Source organism: Eptatretus burgeri, chromosome 1, assembly GCF_056783735.1.
Source record: "Eptatretus burgeri isolate ZD-2024b chromosome 1, Ebu_testis_v1, whole genome shotgun sequence".
NCBI lineage: Eukaryota > Metazoa > Chordata > Myxini > Myxiniformes > Myxinidae > Eptatretus > Eptatretus burgeri.
Window position 1 is genome coordinate 52545434 of NC_140961.1, and position 21225 is coordinate 52566658.

Here is a 21225-nt window from a genome sequence, read left to right on the forward strand (position 1 = left end):
AGCAGCTCGCTTCCTTTTTGAATAACCGAGCGGTGTATTATCGCGCAGTCCCGTTGGACCGGATCACTTTACCGGCTATTTAAACCAACTATATTCCAAGAGCAAGATGGCAGCTCAATCAAGGAAAAGACTTAACGAGCAGGTTCACATTTAAAGAATCACATTTATTACAAAGCACACGTAAGCAATGATGCAGTCATGCAATGAATGGGGGGAGCACACATGCAATTATACAGCCAAACAAAAGCAATGTAAAGGAACTACGACCGTTTATTTATTATGTACATTTACTTATACAGGTTCGACTTGGCGGACAAGGTGCCACAGCGTTCATTCGAAAGCAAAGAAAAACCTCAGGACAGACAAGGGATAGACTGGACCCCTTGGGGTCTTTATACCACGGAGCCGTGTATACCGCAGAGGCTCCGCGAGAGCGGGCTGGCTACCTTCACCTCGCTGGGGCGACCCGCGCCTTCCCGTCTCCACGACCCACGGTAAGGCACGACTCTGCGAGCGGCCACGACCTCCAGACCTCCACACAGAGACCTCGACCCTCTCGACCTCCAAAAAGACGTCCTTCTCCTCAGCTCCAAAAAAGACCCCGAGAGAGACTCCCAACAACCGCCAGACCTTCTCCTCAGCTCGTCCTTTATACCCACGCGTGCATCGCCCCTCCCTACTTCCAGCACGTGCGGGAAACTTCCAGAAGTTTGGGGTTGTCGCTGCCAAAGGAGTGTGGTGCCAGGGCTGTTATCCGCCCCAAATCAGGCCCCTCCTTTACATAAACTTTGAACCCTGGCCCGATTCACCCCTCCCCCGTCCCGGCGCGCGGGAAAGCAAGAAAAAAGGGGGAGGGGAAATCCCAGCATTATCGGAACTTCTCTCCTCGGCGCTGTGGTTCTGCCCGCACTCTGCGGTGGCAACGGGTTTTCCTACCGTTTCCTTTGTTTCCTTTCTTGATGAGCATCCATGGCAGAGACATTATTCGATGTGGAGAGGTTGGTGGTGTGGTCGTGAGGGCGGTGTTGATTAAGGTGGTTGTTGTGAAGGTGGCTGTTCGTTGTCTGTGGGGATGTTGGCAGTTGACGAGAAGGTGGTGGTGGTGATCGTGGTTGATGAGAAGGTGGTGGTGGTGATCGTGGTTGTTGGTTAGCATGGTGGAGAAGGTGGTTGATGATTGGCATGGTGGCGAAGGTAGTTGGTGGTTGGCGTTGCGGAGAAGGTGGTTGGTGGTTGGTCCAAAATAACGATAGTAAAAGAAAAACGGCTATCTCAAAGATCACAGCCCGGGTGACAAAAATAAATCCCATTCGACAACAGTGGGGAAATCTATCTGAACACAGACTTATCGGCATAACTCATCGAAGGACCTATATGGTGCTTTGCGAATTTCCACAGCCGTAACAATATATTTATATATATATATATATATATATATATATATATATATATATATATATATATATATATATATATATATATATATATATATATATATATATATATATATATATATATATATATATATATACAGTAATCCCCCGCTATATCGCGGTTCACCTATCGTGCCCCCGGTTTATCGCGGGTTTTCCCTTGGAACCTAACTAATTTTTTCTGCAGATTCCCCCGGTATATCGCGGTAATAATATATAAATTATAACGCGTGGTGCTCGACTAGTCACACAACGCACGAGACAGTTTCGCTTGTGAACTTCGAATGTTTCCTACGTTTTTTTTTCTCCAAGCCCTACGATGCCGCCCAAACACCCTGCACCTTCTAAAGCTTCTGGCAAGGAACCGAAGCGCCAGAGGAAGGTCCTGACACTCCAGGAGAAGGTTAAGGTGCTCGATATATGCTTCAGGAAGGAAAAAGGTTTGCTGCGGTTGGACGAGCACAGCCAAACCGACCAGACCAGATGAGTCGATCTCCGGCACCTCAAACCCGATAATTGCCAAGCCGAACAGACCAGACGAGTCTTTTTTCTTGGGGGGGGAGGCATCCATTCATCGTGGATTTTCACTTCTCGTGGGGGGGTTTGGAACGTAACCCCCGCAATAAACGGGGGATGACTATATATATATATATATATATATATATATATATATATATATATATATATATATATATATATATATATATATATATATATATATATATATATATATATGCAATTTCAGTACTTTTGGGTGTCATGGGACCTTTAAGGCTTGGCAAGCCACTCTGTCGTGAGACCACTGAGTTTTAGTTCTCAGATAAATTTTCAGTTGGCTGTGTTGCTGTGGTTTTTGATATTTTCAGATCTTTTCCTTATTTCATTGCATTAGTACAAGTGTTTGTTGGTGTATACATCACATTGGTGTTTCCATGTTTTTTTTTGTGGCTGAAGTGGGATATGGCACTGGCAAGTTGAGTGGTATTGCTTTTCTGTATTTTATCATTTTAGATAAATTTTGCCTTTGAGCCTCACACACACTGTGTGTGTGTGTGTGTGTGTGTGTGTGTGTGTGTGTGTGTGTGTGTGTGTGTGTGTGTGTGTGTGTGTGTGTGTGTGTGTGTGTGTGTGTGTGTGTGTGTGTGTGTGTGTGTGTGTGTGTGTGTGTGTGTGTGTGTGTCATTCAAATAAGTCAAGACGCGAGCTCGATTAAAACACGTGTTAACAAGAGCGAGCACACATATTCACAAAGCAGGTAATTCCACATGCATATGCAGGTAATGGACAAAAAATGGAAACACCAATGTGAGGTCACTTTATAGGGGGTTTGGCCACCACATGCAGCCAGTGCGGCCTGAACATGCCGTGGCATTGAGTGCACCAGCATCTGGAATTCTGCAGGATGGATGTGACACCATTCTTCCATAAGAAAGTCTATCAACTCACACCTGTGTAATGGAGGTGGAAAACACTGTTTCAGGCATCGTTCCAGCATATCTTAAAAATGCTCGATTGGGTTCAGATCAGGTGATTGAGAAGGCCATGACATATGGATAACATCAGTGCCGTGCGCATCAAACCATTGGGTAACCACGAATGCTCTGTGGATGTCATTCTGGAAGACACCCCTCCTGGCAGGAAATAAATGCTGCAACATGGGGTAAAGATGATCACTCGGTACCATTAAGTATCAATGGGAATGATTGCTGCACCCAAACCCTGCCAGAAAAATGTGCCCCACATTACAGAACGACCAGAACCCTTCACTGTCGGAATCAAGCACTCAGGGTTGTAGAGTTCTTTAGGTTGGTGCCACACATGCACTCATCTGTTTGTCAAGAACATGGGGAAGGATGATTCATCTGACCATCTCACATTTCTCCAATGAACTCACAAACGTGCATTGCCACGCATGATGAGCGGTTCGTGCACTGCAACCCGACTATGGCATCCCTTTCTGTGGAGCTCTTGGTGGACTGTTTTTGATGAAATGTAGGACTCCCCAGGTTGAAATTTGCAGTTGCTCACCTGCTTTGCCTTGCACTTCAAATTAATGCATGGACATCACAATCCTGGTGTATGCACTTACACCCACTGTTGCCCTTGCTGATGTCTTTCCCTCAGAGTTCCAGGCCGACATCACCTGAGACACTGTTGCTCGTGAAACATCAGCAAGTTGAACTGTCTTTGTCACTGAAGCTCCTGCCAAACGTGCCCCAACAATCACCCTCTCTTTCAAAGTCAGTGATGTCTCCTCTAACAGCCATGCCAACCTTAATTATAGACAACCAGGTCTGTATGTCGTTTTTATACATGACCCTAAGCAAGCTGGGATGTTATTTGCTTAACGAACACATCGGCTGCACCTGTGTGGAAGCTGTTGCTTTCAATATATTTGGTGTCTCATTTAAGGCCCTGTCACACCTTGACAATTTAGCCAGCGTATGCCTGACGTATGCAAAATTTGGCTAAAACGCTGGCACACGTCGAATACATTATGAGTAAGTTTGTATTGTATACGTTAAGAGCATGCTGGTTTTTTTTCGTAGTACACTGGCATGTGTCGTAGTACGCCGAGGTGTTAGACAAATTTTCCATGCTTGAAATTTTTCGACGTATGACTCGCACGTTCCGCATACGCTTGGCCATAACTTGTAGGCACGTTACGCAATCGTTGACACACGTTACTTGTAAGTTACTCACAAGTCGAAACACGTCGATGTAATGTTTAGCGTACCCGACACTTATTTCTAACCTATGAGTAACGTGTTATCGGCACATTACGCGACCGTTGACACACATCGACACGCGTTGCTCATAAGTCGAAACACGTCAAGTTAATGGTTAGCGTCAGTGTTCCAGACTCCCTGTTTTTTTTTTAATTATTTGTTTTTTTCTTCGGCGTGACAGTGATGTTGACACTTCGATTTCTAGTGCGGTTATGATATATAATTAATAGGCTACCGCTCAACGATTTAAATCATAACCGCACTAGAAATTGAAGTGTCAACATCACCGTCATACTGAAGAAGAAAAAATAAAATATAATAAAAAAAAACCAGGGAGTCTGGAACACTGACGCTAACCATTATGTCGACGTGTTTCAACTTATGAGTAACGTCTGTCGACGTGTGTCAACGATCGCGTAACGTGCCTATAACTTATCCCAGCGTATGCGGAACGTGTGTCGTACGTCGAGAAATTTTCAACATGCTGAAAATTTCTCTGTCTGCCAGCGTACTACGACGTATGCCAGCTTGGTTCGGCAAATTTTTCATACGTTGGCATACGCTGGCTAAAACGTCAAGGTGTGACAGCGGCTTCACACTTCGATGTCTAGTGCGGTTATGATTTGAATCGTCGAGCCGCAGCCTATGAATAGCCTATGCCACGTGATCGTCGGCGATACGCTGCCGCGCGCTATGCATAAGTTAGGCTATCGTTGGGCATAGGTTGTGAACGCCGACAACACGCTAAGCATTCGTTGGTATAAGTTATCTACATGTGATTGAAACATTCTTTGTACATTACTAATACGTTATGCATGTGTCCAACACGTTATTATACACCCAAAACTTTAAAAAACATCAATAGTTCAGCGTACTCCAGCGTTTTACATACATTTTGATACCTTGCCATACGCTGGCTAAAACGTCAAGGTGTGACAGCCCCTTTACCCAGGTGTTTCCTTTTTCTTTTATTTATTCTTTCTTTTTTTGTCCACCATGTGTCAAAAAGAGATTACAATGACTCATCACAGCATGTATACAATCCCACTTTTCTTCTCCTTTCCTTTTAGGTTCATTGATTACTGGTTCTGTATTGGTTAAAGCACATCTGAAGTCATGTTCTGGAACAAACTGTTTAAGCTATCTATTTTCCTTTATGCTCACCAATGCCAAAAAGGCAGCTTCACCAAGATAAGTTGTGGTGAAATGAATGAGATAGTTGGATGCTTTCTAGATTACTTTGGGGTACATCAGGATGATTGAGATCCAGGAGCCAGAAAGTGATTCTTCCTGTTTGAGACTTTATTTTGCCGTCTCATCATTTATGGATCTGACAACTCTTCTTGAATTGCTTCACGGACATAATTCACATGAACGGTTGTGTGCTTCTGCACAAGGGGAGTCAGACATTGCATATCAGTGTTTGGAAATCCATTTCTGTCAATGCCAAGCTTCTTTGTAAAGTCTTCATCTTCTGAGTAGAATCAGAAATGGAAATGTTTCTTCCTTGCAGAGAAAGGTTAACCTCATTTGAGAGACTCAGTCGTGCAATGGTTAGTGTCCGCCCTGAGTCTGGGAGCCCGACCCAACCACGGCTGAATCATACCAGACTTTAAAATGGTATTAGTAGGGGTGCCAGAGCCCAGAAACTTGGAGAGGGGTAGTCATGAAAGAACATACTTTTGTCCTCTGTTTTTTGGTAGATTGGACCTTGGCGCACATGACTGGGGTGGCCTGCTCGGCCAACTCTCTTGCGAAAGTGCTCATCTGGCTCGATTTATCATGTGTCACCATGACGAAATTCGGCCCAAGAATTAGGGGTAGGGGAAATGGAATTCATTATTTGAACATGTTCCTTTGTTGTTTACCAACATTTTAGGAATCAGAAGAAAGGGTTTGGGCTGGGCTACAATTTGGTAGGAGAAACAGTTTGATGGGGTCATTGAGTGCAGGTTGAGGGGTCAAAAAGTCACGCTCGGAGGGGTCAGGTGAAAATCTAGGGGCCGTGGGTATAAATGAAACTGCTGTACCCAAACCAATAAATATAAATGAATGACACAAACACAAATTTAAGAGTACTATATAACAAAGTTTTTGATAATCAAGCCATGTTAGGTGGATGCAGAGAATTTGAGAATTAACCCCTTTATGTCTATGAGCAGAATCGCAAAAATGTCAAAAGTCGGCTTTTTCTCATAAAAGTTATTATTCGCTAATTACTTGACCAAAACATGACTAGACATTGTCAGAAAGTATCAATTGATCAATTTCGTCCTCTGCACAGGTACCGGCAACGCCACACCCCATGATCCAGTGAATCCATGACTCCCCAGGCCCGACCCAGACGTCTATTGCCCTCTGACTCGCAGCCAGCAGAGACATGAATATCACTGCCAAGGTAAGTGAATCTCTCCACGACCTCAACATCCTCACCACAAACAGACACAGACAGGACAGCAGCATCCAAGATGTCACCGACAGCCTGGATCTTAGTTTTGACCCAAGAAACCCGTAATCCCAGCGGCTCCGACTCCTCTTTCAGCACCTCGAGGGCCCCCAAAAGGATGTCTAAAGTCTCCGCAAAGATGACTGCATCATCTGCAAAATCAAAGTCCGAGATATTGACATTCCCAATCGATGCACTGCAGCTTGATCTCTCCGACATCCTCCCTAAAATCCAGTCCATACAAGTGCTGAAAAGTGTGGGGGCCAGTACACACCCCTGACGAACTCCAGTAACAACTGGAAATAAGTCAGAGATGGTACCACCACACTTCACAGCACTCTCAGTACCAGAGTAGAGTTCAGACATCAGATCGATCAGTTTTGGTGGCACCCCACGAAGATCAAGAATCCTCCAGAGGACATCCCGATTCACTGAATTGAACGCTTTACAGAGATCAACATAGGCTGCAAGCAGCCCCTGCCGAAACTCTCGTTTGCGTTCGGTGATGACACGAAGGGCAAGGATACGGTCAATCGTTGACCTCTTTGGTGTAAAGCCTGACTGCTCTGGACGCTGGTGCTCAAGCAGATGGTGGCGAACCCTATCAAGAATTATCCAAGCAAAGACCTTGCCCGGCACTGAGAGCAGCGTCACCCCTCGGTAGTTGTTGCAGTCTTGGCGATCACCCTTCCCTTTCCAGAGAGGGACAACAAGGCCCCTCTTCCAGTCAGTTGGGATGATGCCTGTGTTCCAGGCAGAGCACAAAACTGCATGCAACGACACGAGTGCAGCATTTCCACCAGCCTTGAAGTTCAGCATGGATGCCACAGATCCCTGGAGCTTTGCCCCGTTTCAACTGGTTCACCGCAGCCCGTGTTTCCACAAGCGAAGGTGGACCACAGTTGATTTGAGGGTCAGCAACAGGGATTGTAACACCCTTGACGTCCAACTCGACAGCTGGGGGATCAGCCTGGTACAACTGCTCAAAGTAACCGGCCCAGCGGGCCTTCACTTCAGACTCCTCTGTCAAGAGCCTACCACTCTCTGCTCGAACTGCAGTGCTCCGAGGGATGGGCTTGGATGAACGCAATGCGCGAATTCCCCTGTAAGCGGGACGAGAATCACCTGTCCACAGGTGATGCTCTACGCCCTCACAGATTCCTCACACATAGGCCTCCTTGTCCACCCTCAGTGCACGTACAGTTTTACGCCTCAGCTCCCTGAACAGCTCAGCTCTGCCATTCAGCCTGGCCCTGCGACTCTGGTCAATGGTATCCAGTGTCCCTTGAGAGACAAAATTATTCTTTGCCCTGCGGTGAGCTCCAAGACATCCACCGGCAACATCAAGGACGGTGGTCTTGAAGGCACTCCACAACTCTTCAGGACCCCCCAAAACACCCAGACCCCCCAAGTGTCCACTCAGCCTGTTCGCAAACTCCTCAGCTACTCTCTCATCCCTGAGCTTGCCAACATACAGCCTAGGCTGGGATGGTACCATTCTCCAGGATTTAAGGTGCAGCTTTAGAGTTGCTACAACAAGCCTGTGGTCAGTATTGAGGAACTGAGCACTCCGGTAGACCCTGCAGTTCTGGAGCATCCTCCAACGACCGTCAATGAGGACATGGTCAATCTCCTTTGCCACACCGCCAGCGTTGGAATACCCAGTCCAGCGATGAGCTTGTGGGCGCTGAAACCATGAACCAGCCACCCTAAGTCCATGATTTCTTGCAAAGTCAAGGAACTTAGTGCTATTCTGGTTCATAGTTCCTGACCCATGGGAACCAACACATGTCTCATAACCATCCCTATCAGTTCCAGTCGATGCATTGAAATCCCCCAAGACAAGAAGTGTATCTAGTCTAGGGCACTGATCAACCACAGACTCGAGCGTGGCGTAGAATGCATCCTTCACGGTGAGATCACTCGCCTCAGTCGGAGCATAAACAGAGACCAGGGAAATGACACCTAAGGAGTGACGAATCCTTAATCTCATGATACGCTCGTTGACCGGTGTTACCTCAATTATCATTGGGGTCAGCTTATTGGACACAGCTACAGCAACTCCTTGGGTATGGTAACCATCAGAGCGACCAGACCAATAGTAGGTGTAACCACCCACCATTATCTCGCCGCAATCCGGTCTCCGAACTTCAGAGAGAGCTGCAATCCCGATGTCCAAACGCTTGAGCTCAGATGATAACAGAGACAGGTGATCATCCTCTCTTAGGGATAGGACATTCCAGGCACCCACCCGAAGGGACCGCCTCAGGTTAACCCAAGGAGACCGCCGTCTGGTGGACGACACCTCAGCACCATTCCGACACACTCTCCCGCAATCTGACCCAGGGATGTTACCCCATTTTTTTCCCTCCTCTCATCAAAGATTGGGGGTCCCGAAGGCTTTGCCCCAATCCCATCATCCGGTGAGCTGCCCTGCGAAGGGAAGCTGCACAGGAGGTACTCCCACGGAGTGGGTTTTCAGATTTTTTTTTTTTTTGCGTTTTGCGGAATGAAGGGTTTTACGGTGGCCGGAGTGCAAATCCTGCCACCAACCTCCTCATAAAAAGTAACCCAACTGCAGGAGGACGTCCGCAGACACAGTTGGGCACTAGATATGGATGGCCGTTGGCTCACAATGAGCTCCTCCGCCCTTTGACAGGTTTTGTTTTTAATCCTGCTGGGTGTCCATATCCAAACACCCTCCTCACCAGAAAACCTGGTGGGGGAGACGGTTTAGTCGCCGACAACCCGACCATGGAACAGGTTAGTTCAGGTTTACATGGTACCTGTAGCAGGTCACAGATCGAACCTGACCTGACACATGAAACGTTTATCCTGACATGATGATGTTTATCCAATAACATCATCAAAATAATATTGAACTGATGATGCCTAATAATAGAGGAAGTTTAAGGTAATTAGTTTAACAATACAAACACCATGAATCTTGAGTTACAAAAGGCACATTAGAACTCAAACTAAGCTTGCGAGACTTATTCAGGGGCACAGGCAGTGACCTGGCATGGGTACTGGCATCAGAGATGGGCCGGTACTGGTATATGATATGTGTGGTCTTTCCGTCTACAGTATTCTCATGAAAATCCAAGTTGTCGATGGCGAAGTGGGTTAAAAATCCTTGGCTGATGTTTTCAGGTATGAAATAAACTTTTTCCTGAAGTTGTCCCTCTGCTCTCGATGCCATGGTGGAGATATACCGCTGAGCATCGTGATAACCAATACTATTTCCAAATCTATTGAGTAGGGTAATAGTATCCTTGCTCCGTGTCTGTTTCATAATGTGCAGGGCAGTGCCAACCTGTTTTGGTGTCGGTATAGTAGACATACCCGCAATGACATCCTGACCAATGTTCAAAACCTGTTCGTGTTGTTTCTGACTCGGTGGAACACAACCGTCAGGTCCGACATCAAAGGGTACATCATGAAGCATCCATGACGAGTGTTTGTACAAGTCCGTAGGAACAAGTTTTTTTTGGCTGCTTGGTAAGATATATCCAGATCAAGGTTTCCTGCATCATCTGCCTCATCCTGGGGCCTGATTTCCTTCACCTGTCTTCGAATTGCCTTTGCTGTGATAAATGATTCTCACTGGAATTGAACATGAACATCTCTTCCTCTGTCACCATTTTTGTTATTAGGCTCATCATCTTCTTCATCAAGATATTCCCATTCTTCAAGCTTGCCTTTGAGCTGTTTCACTTCAGACAAAACAGTTGACAGGGATAAACTAGAAGAACACACCAACCGTGAGGTACCCACCAGGGGAGCAATGATGATCTTGTCCCCAAAATGGTTTTCTAATTGCCTTACCAGTTGGTTTGAACTATGCTGTATTGCATGATTAACCTGTCTGTCCGACAACCCTTGCCTGACCATGTCACGCAATTGAGAAACAAAGAATACAGTATTCTCATTCAACAATTTGCCTTCAACTTTTGACAATTTCTTTAAATGCATGTTCATACTCATCTACTCTCTGCTCAGAATCAATTGGCTGATCTTGCTCAGTACTATTAGGCCTACTTTTCAACAAATATAATGTCAAGCATGATTTATGATAGCGAAAGTCATTGGCAATTAAGTCTTTACAACGTTCACCATGTCCCTGTATCATGTGAAGCATCGCAAAGTCATCCAACTCTTTTGCCTTTCTCAATGTAGTGTCCTCCCGTTCTTTTGTTGCGACAAGGATCAGTTTGCGCTTGCTCTTTCTATCCCTCTCCTTTCCACAGACGAAACATACCTTTGTGAATTCCCATGTTGAAGATGAAGATCTGGTGACATGAGGTGCACATTGATTTTTGTCCTCGAATTCATTATTTAATGTCTTGGCACGTTTTTTTTTGATCCACCGATTTCTTGTTCGTGTACGTATTGCGGCATCTTCGGTGGTATTTCGGCTGTTTCTCAAGAAATGTATCTCTGCAAATGACATCATCTCGGAGATGGTCAGCAATGTCATCATTGCGATGTGTCACTGCATACAACAGCGTGGCATATCCAATGTCAGTTTTTTTTTGTTTTTTTTTTGTTTTTTTTTTTTGTATACCTTGGTCGAGGCTCGTATGAGAGCTAACACACAACTCACAGCAAGGAGGCATGAGACAAGAGGGGCGGGAGTGGAAGGGACAAAACATTGGGGAACAGACACAGGTGAACTGTGGAAGGGAGAGGGATGGGGATGGGACCGGGAACATGGCGAGGAGAAGGAGAAGATGGACATTACAGGGACTTTCAGGAAGGAAAGCAGGAGAATTGAAGGAAGTGGGCTTGGGTGGATTATCGGGGGTAGAAAAGATCGAGGATTTGGATGGGGGAAGATAAGAGGTGGTGGTGAACAGCTGTTTTGAAAGCCTGGAGGGAAGAATGGGAAAGAATAGAGTGAGGAAGTTTATTCCAAAGGCGGGAAAAAGAGGAATGAAAGAGTGAAGATGAGCAGTGATTCGTGATTTTGGTAGTTTTACCAGAAGGGGGTTGTTGGCGGACCTTGAGCGCCCTGTGGAAATGTGGTTGGGACAAATCGCAGAGAGAGCAGGGGGGCAAGGCTGGAGAGGAGTCGGTAGAAGACAGAAAGACCACCGACCAACCTGCGGTGATTGAGTGAGAGGCCCAAAGACTCAGCTTCATTGCGGGAGATGCCAATGATCTTAAAAGCCCTGGTTTCGACAGCGTGAAGTCGAGAGAGGTGGGAGGCAGGAGCACCAGCCCAGAGGGGAGAGCAGTACTCCATCAGGCTACGGACAAAAGCTTTGTAAGTGGTCAGGAGCTCAAGAGGGCCGAGGAAGGACTTTGCACGACGGAGGATTCCCAGTCGGCGACTGGCTTTTGAGGCAAGGTTGGAAATGTGACTTTCCCAGGAAAGGTCATGGCAGATAGTGAGACCCAGAAGCTTGAAAGAAAAGACTTCTTCCAGAGGATTGTTGAGAAAGTGGATGGGGGGGTTTGTAAACGGTCCTTTCGAAGAGACATAGTGAGAGTGTGAGATTTGTCTGGATTGAAAGACATGTTCCACGTGTTGGACCAGTTTGTGATTTTATCCAGATCTGCAGTGAGCGAAGAAGCTGCTGCTTGCCGGTCTGAGGGATGACAGATGGTACGGCAGAGGGTGGAGTCATCGGCAAAGAGAAATAGAGGATTTTCCAGAGAGTCCGAGAGATCATTGATGAAAACCAGAAAAAGAACAGGGCCCAGAACGCTACCTTGAGGAACTCCAGCCTGCACAGGAAGAGGGGATGAAAGAACTCCATTTTGGGCCACACGTTGACTGCGACAGGAGAGGAAGTCTGCGAGCCATGAGTGGAGATGGCCTTGAATACCATGGGAAGAGAGTTTGGTGAGTAGGGCAGGGTGCCAGACTGTGTCAAAAGCACGTGATATGTCCAGGGATACGGCTCGGATTTCCTGTCTGGCATTGAGGACCTCCATCCATTGATGGGAGAGCAGAAGCAGCATATCCAGGGTAGAGTGACCTGGTCTGAAACCAAATTGATGATTGGAAATCAAGCCATTGGAGAAGAGGAAGGATTTCATGTCTGAAGCGATGATGGATTCCATAACCTTGCTGATGATTGGGAGAAGGCTGATTGGTCTGTAGTTACAGGGATCTGTTTTTGCACCTTTTTATGCAGGGCAGTGATGTTAGCAGATTTCCAAGCAGATGGCAGATGACCTTGGGAAAATGAGAGGGTGAATAGAACAGAGAGAGGGTGAGCAAGAGCAGAAGAGCAGGCTTTGAGGACATGTGGGCTGATGCCGTCTGGACCGGTTGCAGAATCTGACTCGAGGTTTGAAAGCAAGCTCTCCACCTTGTCAGGAGAAAAGGATACAGAGTCCAGGGACAGTTGGGTGCGACTGGGTAAAGTGGGTAGAGATGGCGATGGGTTTGGGACACAAGATTTAGCTGCAAACACCGACTTTAGACATTCAGCTTTATCACGTGTGGAATCAGCAGTGCGGCCATTTGAGGTAAGGGAGGGGATGGAGGGGGAACATACACCAGAAACGGATTTGATTAAACGCCCCCAGGATTTTGAGGAGGGAGAGAGGTTTGAGAGTTCAGACTTGAGATGAGAAAGATGTTGTTTTCTGGCTCTCCTGAGGGTAGATACACACTTGTTCCGAGCTTTGTGGAAAGAACTGAGATTGCCCTCAGTTGGGTTTGCTTTCCATGAGGCAAAGGCAAGTTGTTTCAGGACAACTGCCTCGCCACAAGCTTCAGTAAACCAAGGGCGGGAGGAAGGGTAAGACAGCTGAACACGAGAGGGGATAAATCTGTGCATGAGGGAGAGCAAGTTTCTTTGAAAGAATTCCCAGGATGAGTTGATGTTTGAGAAAGTAGTGATAGGAGACCAGTCTGTAAGTTTGATGGCTGCTCGGAGACCCTGCCAGTCGGCTTGAGTGAAATGCCAGACTCGACGGCGGTGAGGTGGTTCTCTGATAACAGCCAGAGAGATGTCCACTTTAACAAGGACGTGGTCAGAAGAACCAATTGGAGCGAAGGAAGAGCAGCAGATATTGTCAGGGAAATTTGTCAAAATCAGATCCAGAAGAGATGGAGTACCATTGGTTGAGATCCGGGTCGGGAAGTTGACCGATTGAGTCAGTCCCAATGAGTCACAGAAAGCTTTTGCTGATGTCCCATGGCAGGTGAGAGAGGTACCCACACCTAGCCAACTGGCGTGATGACAATTGAAGTCGCCACATAAGAGGAAGAGAGAGTTTGGATGAGAAGATAGAAGATGGTCCATGTTTTCGGAGAGTGAGGTGTAGATGGAGTCATCACTGTTCGGTGGACGGTACAGTACACATCTGTTACTTGCTGCAAAGGCTCCGTAATCGTCTTCTGACATTATGCAGCAACCAAAGTCAGTTTTGGGAAATGATGGACTCTTCCTCTTTTTTCCCCCAACTGTAGCTCAGTGAGTTCTGCCATTGGTAGACTTTGAATGATCTAAATTGAGGCTGAAAGGCAAAGTGCAATGTGTCACATTTTGGTGAATTCCAATGGGTGTATAGAATATCAAGATTATAATCATAGCCAGTTAGACTTGCATTTCAGCTGACAACATTACGGGGGGGGGGGGGGGGGTAAACAATTCTAAATTTTATTCCATTATACCCATTTATTTACAGAGCATGATAACATATATATATATATAGGTCTACTACTAGTACCATAACAATGATGTCACAATTAACATCAGACATTGCAAGAGTAGACATATTTTTTCCAGATAAACAATGAACTGAATGCCTCTGTCCTAATGAGCTTCTGTAGATTTCATAAAAAAAACACATGATTCATGAAGCCCAGATGTAGTCTACAATTAGCACAGCAAATCTATGATTACATGGCTTCAATTTCTACTTTACATTTCGAGGCCAGCTGCATAATCTCCTTACATGCCTTAGGCCTACATGATCAGAGTTTGCAAGGTCCTTGGGTGTTTGGTTATCTTGGCTTCAAGTTCAAAGTAAGAGATGACACACTTGAAGGCCCAACATCCCTAATCTGTGCATCTAACTCGAGATTCTGATCATCTAACTCAAGATTTATGGTGTTTGTATTGTTAAACTAATTACCTTAAACTTCCTCTATTATTATGTATCATCAGTTCAATATCATTTTGATGATGTTATTGGATATGGTGGATTAAAATCCTTCTGAATTTTCCTGTTGAATGGCTGAAGGTCATGAGGAGATCAATTTTACACCTCCAATTAATGAAGAGCTCTTTGTTTTAAAAAGTATGGTGTCTCATTGGGACAGCAAATTCTCACTTGGGGTAAAATGATATTGTAGGCATTAAACTTACCTTGAGCCAAAGTAAATGGTAAAATAGGTTGAAATTGATCAATTGATACCTTCTGACAATGTCTAGTCATGTTTTGGTCAAGTAATTAGCGAATAATAACTTTTATGAGAAAAAGCCGACTTTTGCGATTCTGTTCATAGACATAAAGGGGTTAATTCTCAAATTCTCTCAATCCACCTAACATGGCTTGCTTATCAAAAACTTTGTTATTTTGTACTCTTAAATTTGTGTTTGTGTCATTCATTTATATTCATTGGTTTGGGTACAGCAGTTCCATTTATACCCACGGCCCCTAGATTTTCACCTGACCCTTCCGAGCGTGACCTTTTGACCCCTCAACCTGCACACAGTGACTCCATCAAAATGTTTCCCCTACCAAATTGTAGCCCAGCCCAAACCCTTTCTTCTGATACCTAAAATGTTGGTAAACAATAATCGGAACATGTTCAAATATTGAATTCCATTTCCCCTACTCTTAATTTTTGGGCCGAATTTTGTCATGGTGACACATGATAAATCGAGCCAGATGAGTACTTTCGCAAGAGAGTTGGCCGAGCAGGCCACCCCAGTCATGTGCGCCAAGGTCCAATCTACCAAAAAACATCTAGAGCAAAAGTATGTTCTTTCATGACTACCACAATCTCTTTTTAAGCATATTTCTGCACCTTGGCACCCCTGCTATATGTGCTGTTTTCTTGCTTGATGCTCAATGTTAAAAAAGGACACCTTGTGCGGTGTCTGTCCCATATTCCCATGTGAATGAATGATTAGATAAGATCTGAACACGCGATTTACCTTTATATCTGTGACGTCGGTTTTGGTGTCTGTGTGTCTGTTTGTGCTTTCCCACTCTCTCTGTGGTAATGAACCTTTTGTTCATTAAAAAAAAAAACCTGTATGTGGTCATTCAAGATAAGAGACTTTGCCAATAAGCGTAAATGAATTGGCTTTAAAAATCTGGTAATGGGCCGATTTTGAAATGCGCATTTAAAGCACTCTTAAAGCTGATTCGTCAGTTATTTCAGAACGAGCACATTCCTCACACGGTCATGGATGTTTCACCCCAATATGAGGCCGTTCAAAAATTATGTAATGCTGTTTAAAAAAAAAAAATAGAGAAGCACGTACAGGCTTGATTAAACCTTACCAATATATTTTATTCGACATGTGATTAGATTTGTTTTATGAGGTCTCTCATCGTGATTAACACTCGACCCAAATAAAGCCAATAGAAATGTGACGCAACAAACCCGGACAGTGTCTAGTCAACAGATGCCTGCAGACCTAATGTGTTAGGGCCACCAGAAAACGATGGTGGCCATATCATTTAGTCTGGGTGCCATGGTGGATGGAGTCCTGCACCACATGTGGGTGTGGTCCGGCAGCTGTCTGACCAATGGATGCACATTTCAAAATGATCCCCAACAACAACAGCAATGTGGAGCTCTCGTAGACCTGCGACATGTTGCAGATAACAAAGAACTATTTCAGTGTGTAAGTCCTTCACTTTCTTCAGGACTTTCCCTTTTGATGACCAGCAAACTTTGCATGGAAGAGGAGCTTGTCATGTGAAAAGTCCTTGTGTTGGGAGAGCTATCTGAAAAGGCACGAGTTCAAAGTACTTGACTTTTGTGATTCACGCAGCGCACGGCAATGGTCAACAGTCTCTTCAATTTGTAGGTCACGTTTTTCAAAGCCGGATGCCAAAAAGACCTGGACAACTTTGGATGATAATATTCAGTGCCTTCAGAACCCCTTGACTTTTGCCACATTTTGTTGTGTTACAGGCTGAATGCAGTATGTATCAGCGAAATGGGCTGAGTCTTTCTTCACAAGCTGAAAGCTTAACTCTCAACCAAACATGACCAGTGCTTGAACTGTGCATACCCCATACAACGTCTTGTACTCGAGCCTGGGTTCCTGATATAATTGATCCACCAATGAATAAGCATGTGGAGCTGTCATGGTTATTTTCAATAGCTTACAAAACAAACTCTTCCTTCAGTTCTTTTTCTCATTTGTACCGGATAAACACATTGAGCTGAGAGTACATTTGGACATCTGTTTTCTCATCCAACTGAATTCTGAACCAACCAAATCGTATAACTTTGAGTTAAGACACCAATTGCTTCCAAATGTCGTCACTTAGTCCTGTAGTTTGTCACCTGACTACGTCATTTGACAAAGAGTGTGTGTTCGGTTTTCCTTTTTTCAAGTGTTTTGTCCCAGCAGTAGTGTAACAATGTCTTTGACACATGGCAGAATCTCTTCCGTGCCAAGAATTTTAGGGTTTTTTTTATTTTATTTTATTTTATTTTTTTAAACTGTGCAATTCATAAAGACAAAAGCTAGGAAACTTCCAGCCCAGGATAGTTTTGAACACCAAAAAAGCACCCCTGCATCCGACTACATTCTCTTCGGTGATGCTTCTTTCTGACGGAAAATTATTGACTCTCGCATTAATTTGGAATGCTTGACCTGATAGATACTTCAGGAGGTTAAGTTCCAGGGCCTCCATTAAAAGTATTTCATGGCAAATGACACAATGAGGCCTCCCTTTTCCTCCAGCTTCCATGCATATGATGATGTATCTTATGTATGCATCCAAATACTTCTTCCTTTTATTGCTGAATGTTATCAAGAGGCTATGAAAAAAGAGAGGAATTCCTAATTTCTTGGTTGTTTGTTTTTTTTTTTTTATACATTTTAAATTTTTTTATAATATTACATTATTTCATATATTTGAAAATAAAATATGATTGTCAGAGATGACATTCATTAGATTTCAGTTGTATGTGATTAAAAAGTTTATATTGAAGTGTGACATTTTAAAATAATTTCTACATTTTAATGATTATCATGTTTTAACCATTCTGAGTCAACTGTTGGACGGAGATCCCTCTCGGTGGAGAGGTACCAAGCTAGACCCAACCACACCAGCCTGCAGTGCTAATGTTAGGGGAGGAATTTGGAATTGTTCTGTTGCTAGTGAACTCACCCATTCTTCATCAAATGACAGTGGGATATTTAACATCAACAAATTTGATTCTAGTCAACAGGTCCCAACCTTAATGTTCCATAGTACGGATGGTGCACCCATTTTGATGCCAGTCCCTGCATCCACAGCACTGGTCCTACATAATACTTCAACCACGTTCAAGCTTAAAACCCATGACTGCAGCTCCAAGACAATGTGGCATAGAGGTAAGCACACCTATCAGATGGATGGATGATCCTCCTCACACCGTCAGGCGCATGAGGCTTCTGATGAAGTTTCATTGGTGAGGGAGAAAGGTACCGAGGCAGTTTCAGGAGTTCAATCCTGGATGGGTTGCTCCTCCAACACACAATGCTCGACTGGCTCACCCTTTTCAGCAAGCTGGTAGTCATTTTTCTGACTTCTGGAGGATGCCAGGTTGAGTTAACCTCACTGGTGTTATTTTGGCATGGCTGAAGCTTGATTTTGGGACCTTAAAATCTGAAGCCAACTGCCTTAAACGTTGAGCCACCACCAAGCTTGATGAATTTAATACCTTGCGTTTTCTTTCTTCTTCTTACGAAAATGTGATTATATGATGAAATCGATAAGTTATTAACATTTTTGGGTTGAACAAATACAAAACAAACCTCGAACGGGCACTCGGTAGAGCGCATCCTTTCGCCAACGCTACATTTTGCCCCCCCCCCCCAGAAACCGTTGATTTGCGAGGGTATTTAATCCCATACCACATCTGCCATCTCATATGTGTTATGATGGCTTAAAAACATTAAATTTCCTGCTGTTTGACACTGATTCACGTACATTGTACAATTTCTGTATGAACTCCCTGACCTTTTTGGGTGTCGGTGTCGAGTCAATCCGATGACAACTGGTCACATTTTAGGAAATCAAATATTACACATCACAGGATAGGGAATTATATTCTAAACATTTTGAATCTACTTACATGCAAATTGTATAAGAATTGACTGCGTTATGATAATAAAGGTCGTTGACCCCCCTGACCTTTGACCCAAACCGCTAACAAAGGTAATGACATCATTGTGTCATATCGTATATCACAAGATTGGGCATTGAATTCACAACATTTTGGCATTGGATGCATGCAAATTGGATAAAAATCGACCGCACTATGGCAAAATGACGATTGTGACCTTTTCATGACCTCGACCTTGACCTTTGTACTCTTAATTTTGTAATTGGTATTAGAGTGTGGGGAACAGAACAGTCAATATTTTGTTGTTGGTTTCATGCAAATCGGATAAGAATTGACCGTGTTATGACTACAACCGCACATTTTGCAATGCCGTGACCCCTCCTGACTTTTGACTCCCAACCGCTAATAAGGGTTATTACGTCATTGTGTCATGTCACATATCACAAGATGGGGCATTGAATTCTGAACATTTTGGCATTAGTTGCATGCAAATTGGATACAAATTGACCGCGCTATGGTAAAAAGATGATTTTGACCTTTTCATGACCTTGACCTTTGACCCGATCGCTCCCAAAATCTAATCAAATGGTCCTCGGATAATAACCAATCATCCCACCAAATTTGCTGCGATTCAGTTCAATACTTTTGGAGTTATGCGAGTAACAAACAAACAAACAAACAAACACATATTCACAAATAAATAAATATACAGCGATCAAAACATAACCTTCGCAACAAAGTTTGCGAAGGTAAAGAAGCTTCATTTGTCCCGCTAAACAATTAATTGTTTTGGGGTTGTTTTTTTTTGTTTTTTTGTTAGCCTGCACCATTTGAACTGTGAGCCTGCAGACAGGGTGAAATGTGTTGTTAGTTTACAGTAAAAGAAAGATGCCATGGTGTTGAAGAGTCTCAACATGCCTTTAAATCACCTTAACTATATGTATATGTATATGTACACACACACACACACACACACACACACACACACACACACACACACACACACACACACACACACACACACACACACACACACACACACACACACACACACACACACACTGGGGAGAACAAGTATTTGGTACACTGCCGATTTTGCAGGTTTTCCCACTTACACAGCACGTAGAGGTCTGTAATTTTTACCATAGGTACACTTCAACTGTGAAAGACAGAATCTAAAACAAAAATCCTGAAAATCGCATTGTATGATTTTAAATAATTAATTTGCATTTTATTGCATGAAATAAGTATTTGATGCATCAGAAAAACAGAACTTAATATTTGGTACAGAAACCTTTGTTTGCAATTACAGAGATCAGACTTTTCCGAAAGTTCTTAACCAGGTTTGCACAGACTGCAGCAAGGATTTTGGCACACTCCTCCATACAGATCTTCTCTAGATCCTTCAGGTTTTGGGGCTGTCGCTGGGCAACACAGACTTTCAGCTCCCTCCAAAGATTTTCTATTGGGTTCAGGTCTGGAGACTGGCTAGGCCACTCCAGGACCTTGAGATGCTTCTTACGGAGCCACTCCTTAGTTGCCCTGGCTGTGTTTCGGGTCGTTGTCATGCTGGAAGACCCAGCCACGCCCCATCTTCAATGCTCTTGTTGAGGGAAGGAGGTTGTTGGCCAAGATGTCGCGATACATGGCCCCATCCATCCTCCCCTCAATACGGTGCAGTTGTCCTGTCCCCTTTGCAGAAAAGCATCCCCAAAGAATGATGTTTCCACCTCCATGCTTCACGGTTGGGATGGTGTTCTTGGGGTTGTACTCATCCTTCTTCTTCCTCCAAACGGTGAGTGGAGTTTAAACCAAAAAGCTCTATTTTGGTCTCATCAGACCACAGGACCTTCTCCCATTCCTCCTCTGGATCATCCAGATGGTCATTGGCAAACTTCAGACGGGCCTGGACATGCTCTGGCTTGAGCAGAGGGACCTTGTGTGTGCTACAGGATTTTAATCCATGACGGCGTAGTGTATTACTTCTGGTTTTCTTTGATACTGTGGTCCCAGCTCTCTTCAGGTCATTGACCAGGTCCTGCCTTGTAGTTCTGGGCTGATCCCTCACCTTTCTCATGATCATTGAGGCTCCACGAGTTGAGATCTTGCATGAAGCCCCAGACCGAGGGAGATTGACTGTTATCTTGAACTTCTTCCATTTTCTAATAATTGCGCCAACAGTTGTTGCCTTCTCACCAAGCTGCTTGCCTATTGTCCTGTAGCCCATCCCAGCCTTTTGCAAGTCTACAATTTTGTCCCTGATGTCCTTAGACAGCTCTCTGGTCTTGCCCATTGTGGAGAGGTTGGAGTCTGATTGATTGAGTGTGGACAGCTGTCTTTTATGCA

General features: G+C 44.5%; 1 protein-coding gene across 7 annotated transcripts in view; it reads left to right on the top strand.

Annotated features, from left to right (window-relative positions):
• The window catches only part of MRPS34 (mitochondrial ribosomal protein S34), a 135298-nt gene that overhangs the window by 18823 nt on the left and 95250 nt on the right, over nucleotides 1-21225 (top strand). Inside the window, exons 3-4 of one of the 7 annotated variants that reach the window (XM_085884095.1) lie at nucleotides 10265-10377; nucleotides 10859-10913. The exons of 5 other annotated variants lie outside the window; for them this stretch is intronic. In XM_085884095.1, the coding sequence (XP_085740221.1) occupies nucleotides 10265-10377; nucleotides 10859-10912 (167 nt within the window). In that variant the 3' untranslated portion in view covers nucleotide 10913. Of the gene's footprint in view, nucleotides 1-10264; nucleotides 10811-10858; nucleotides 10914-21225 lie in introns of those variants that run through there. One more of the 7 variants, XM_085884076.1, reaches the window with a different exon arrangement.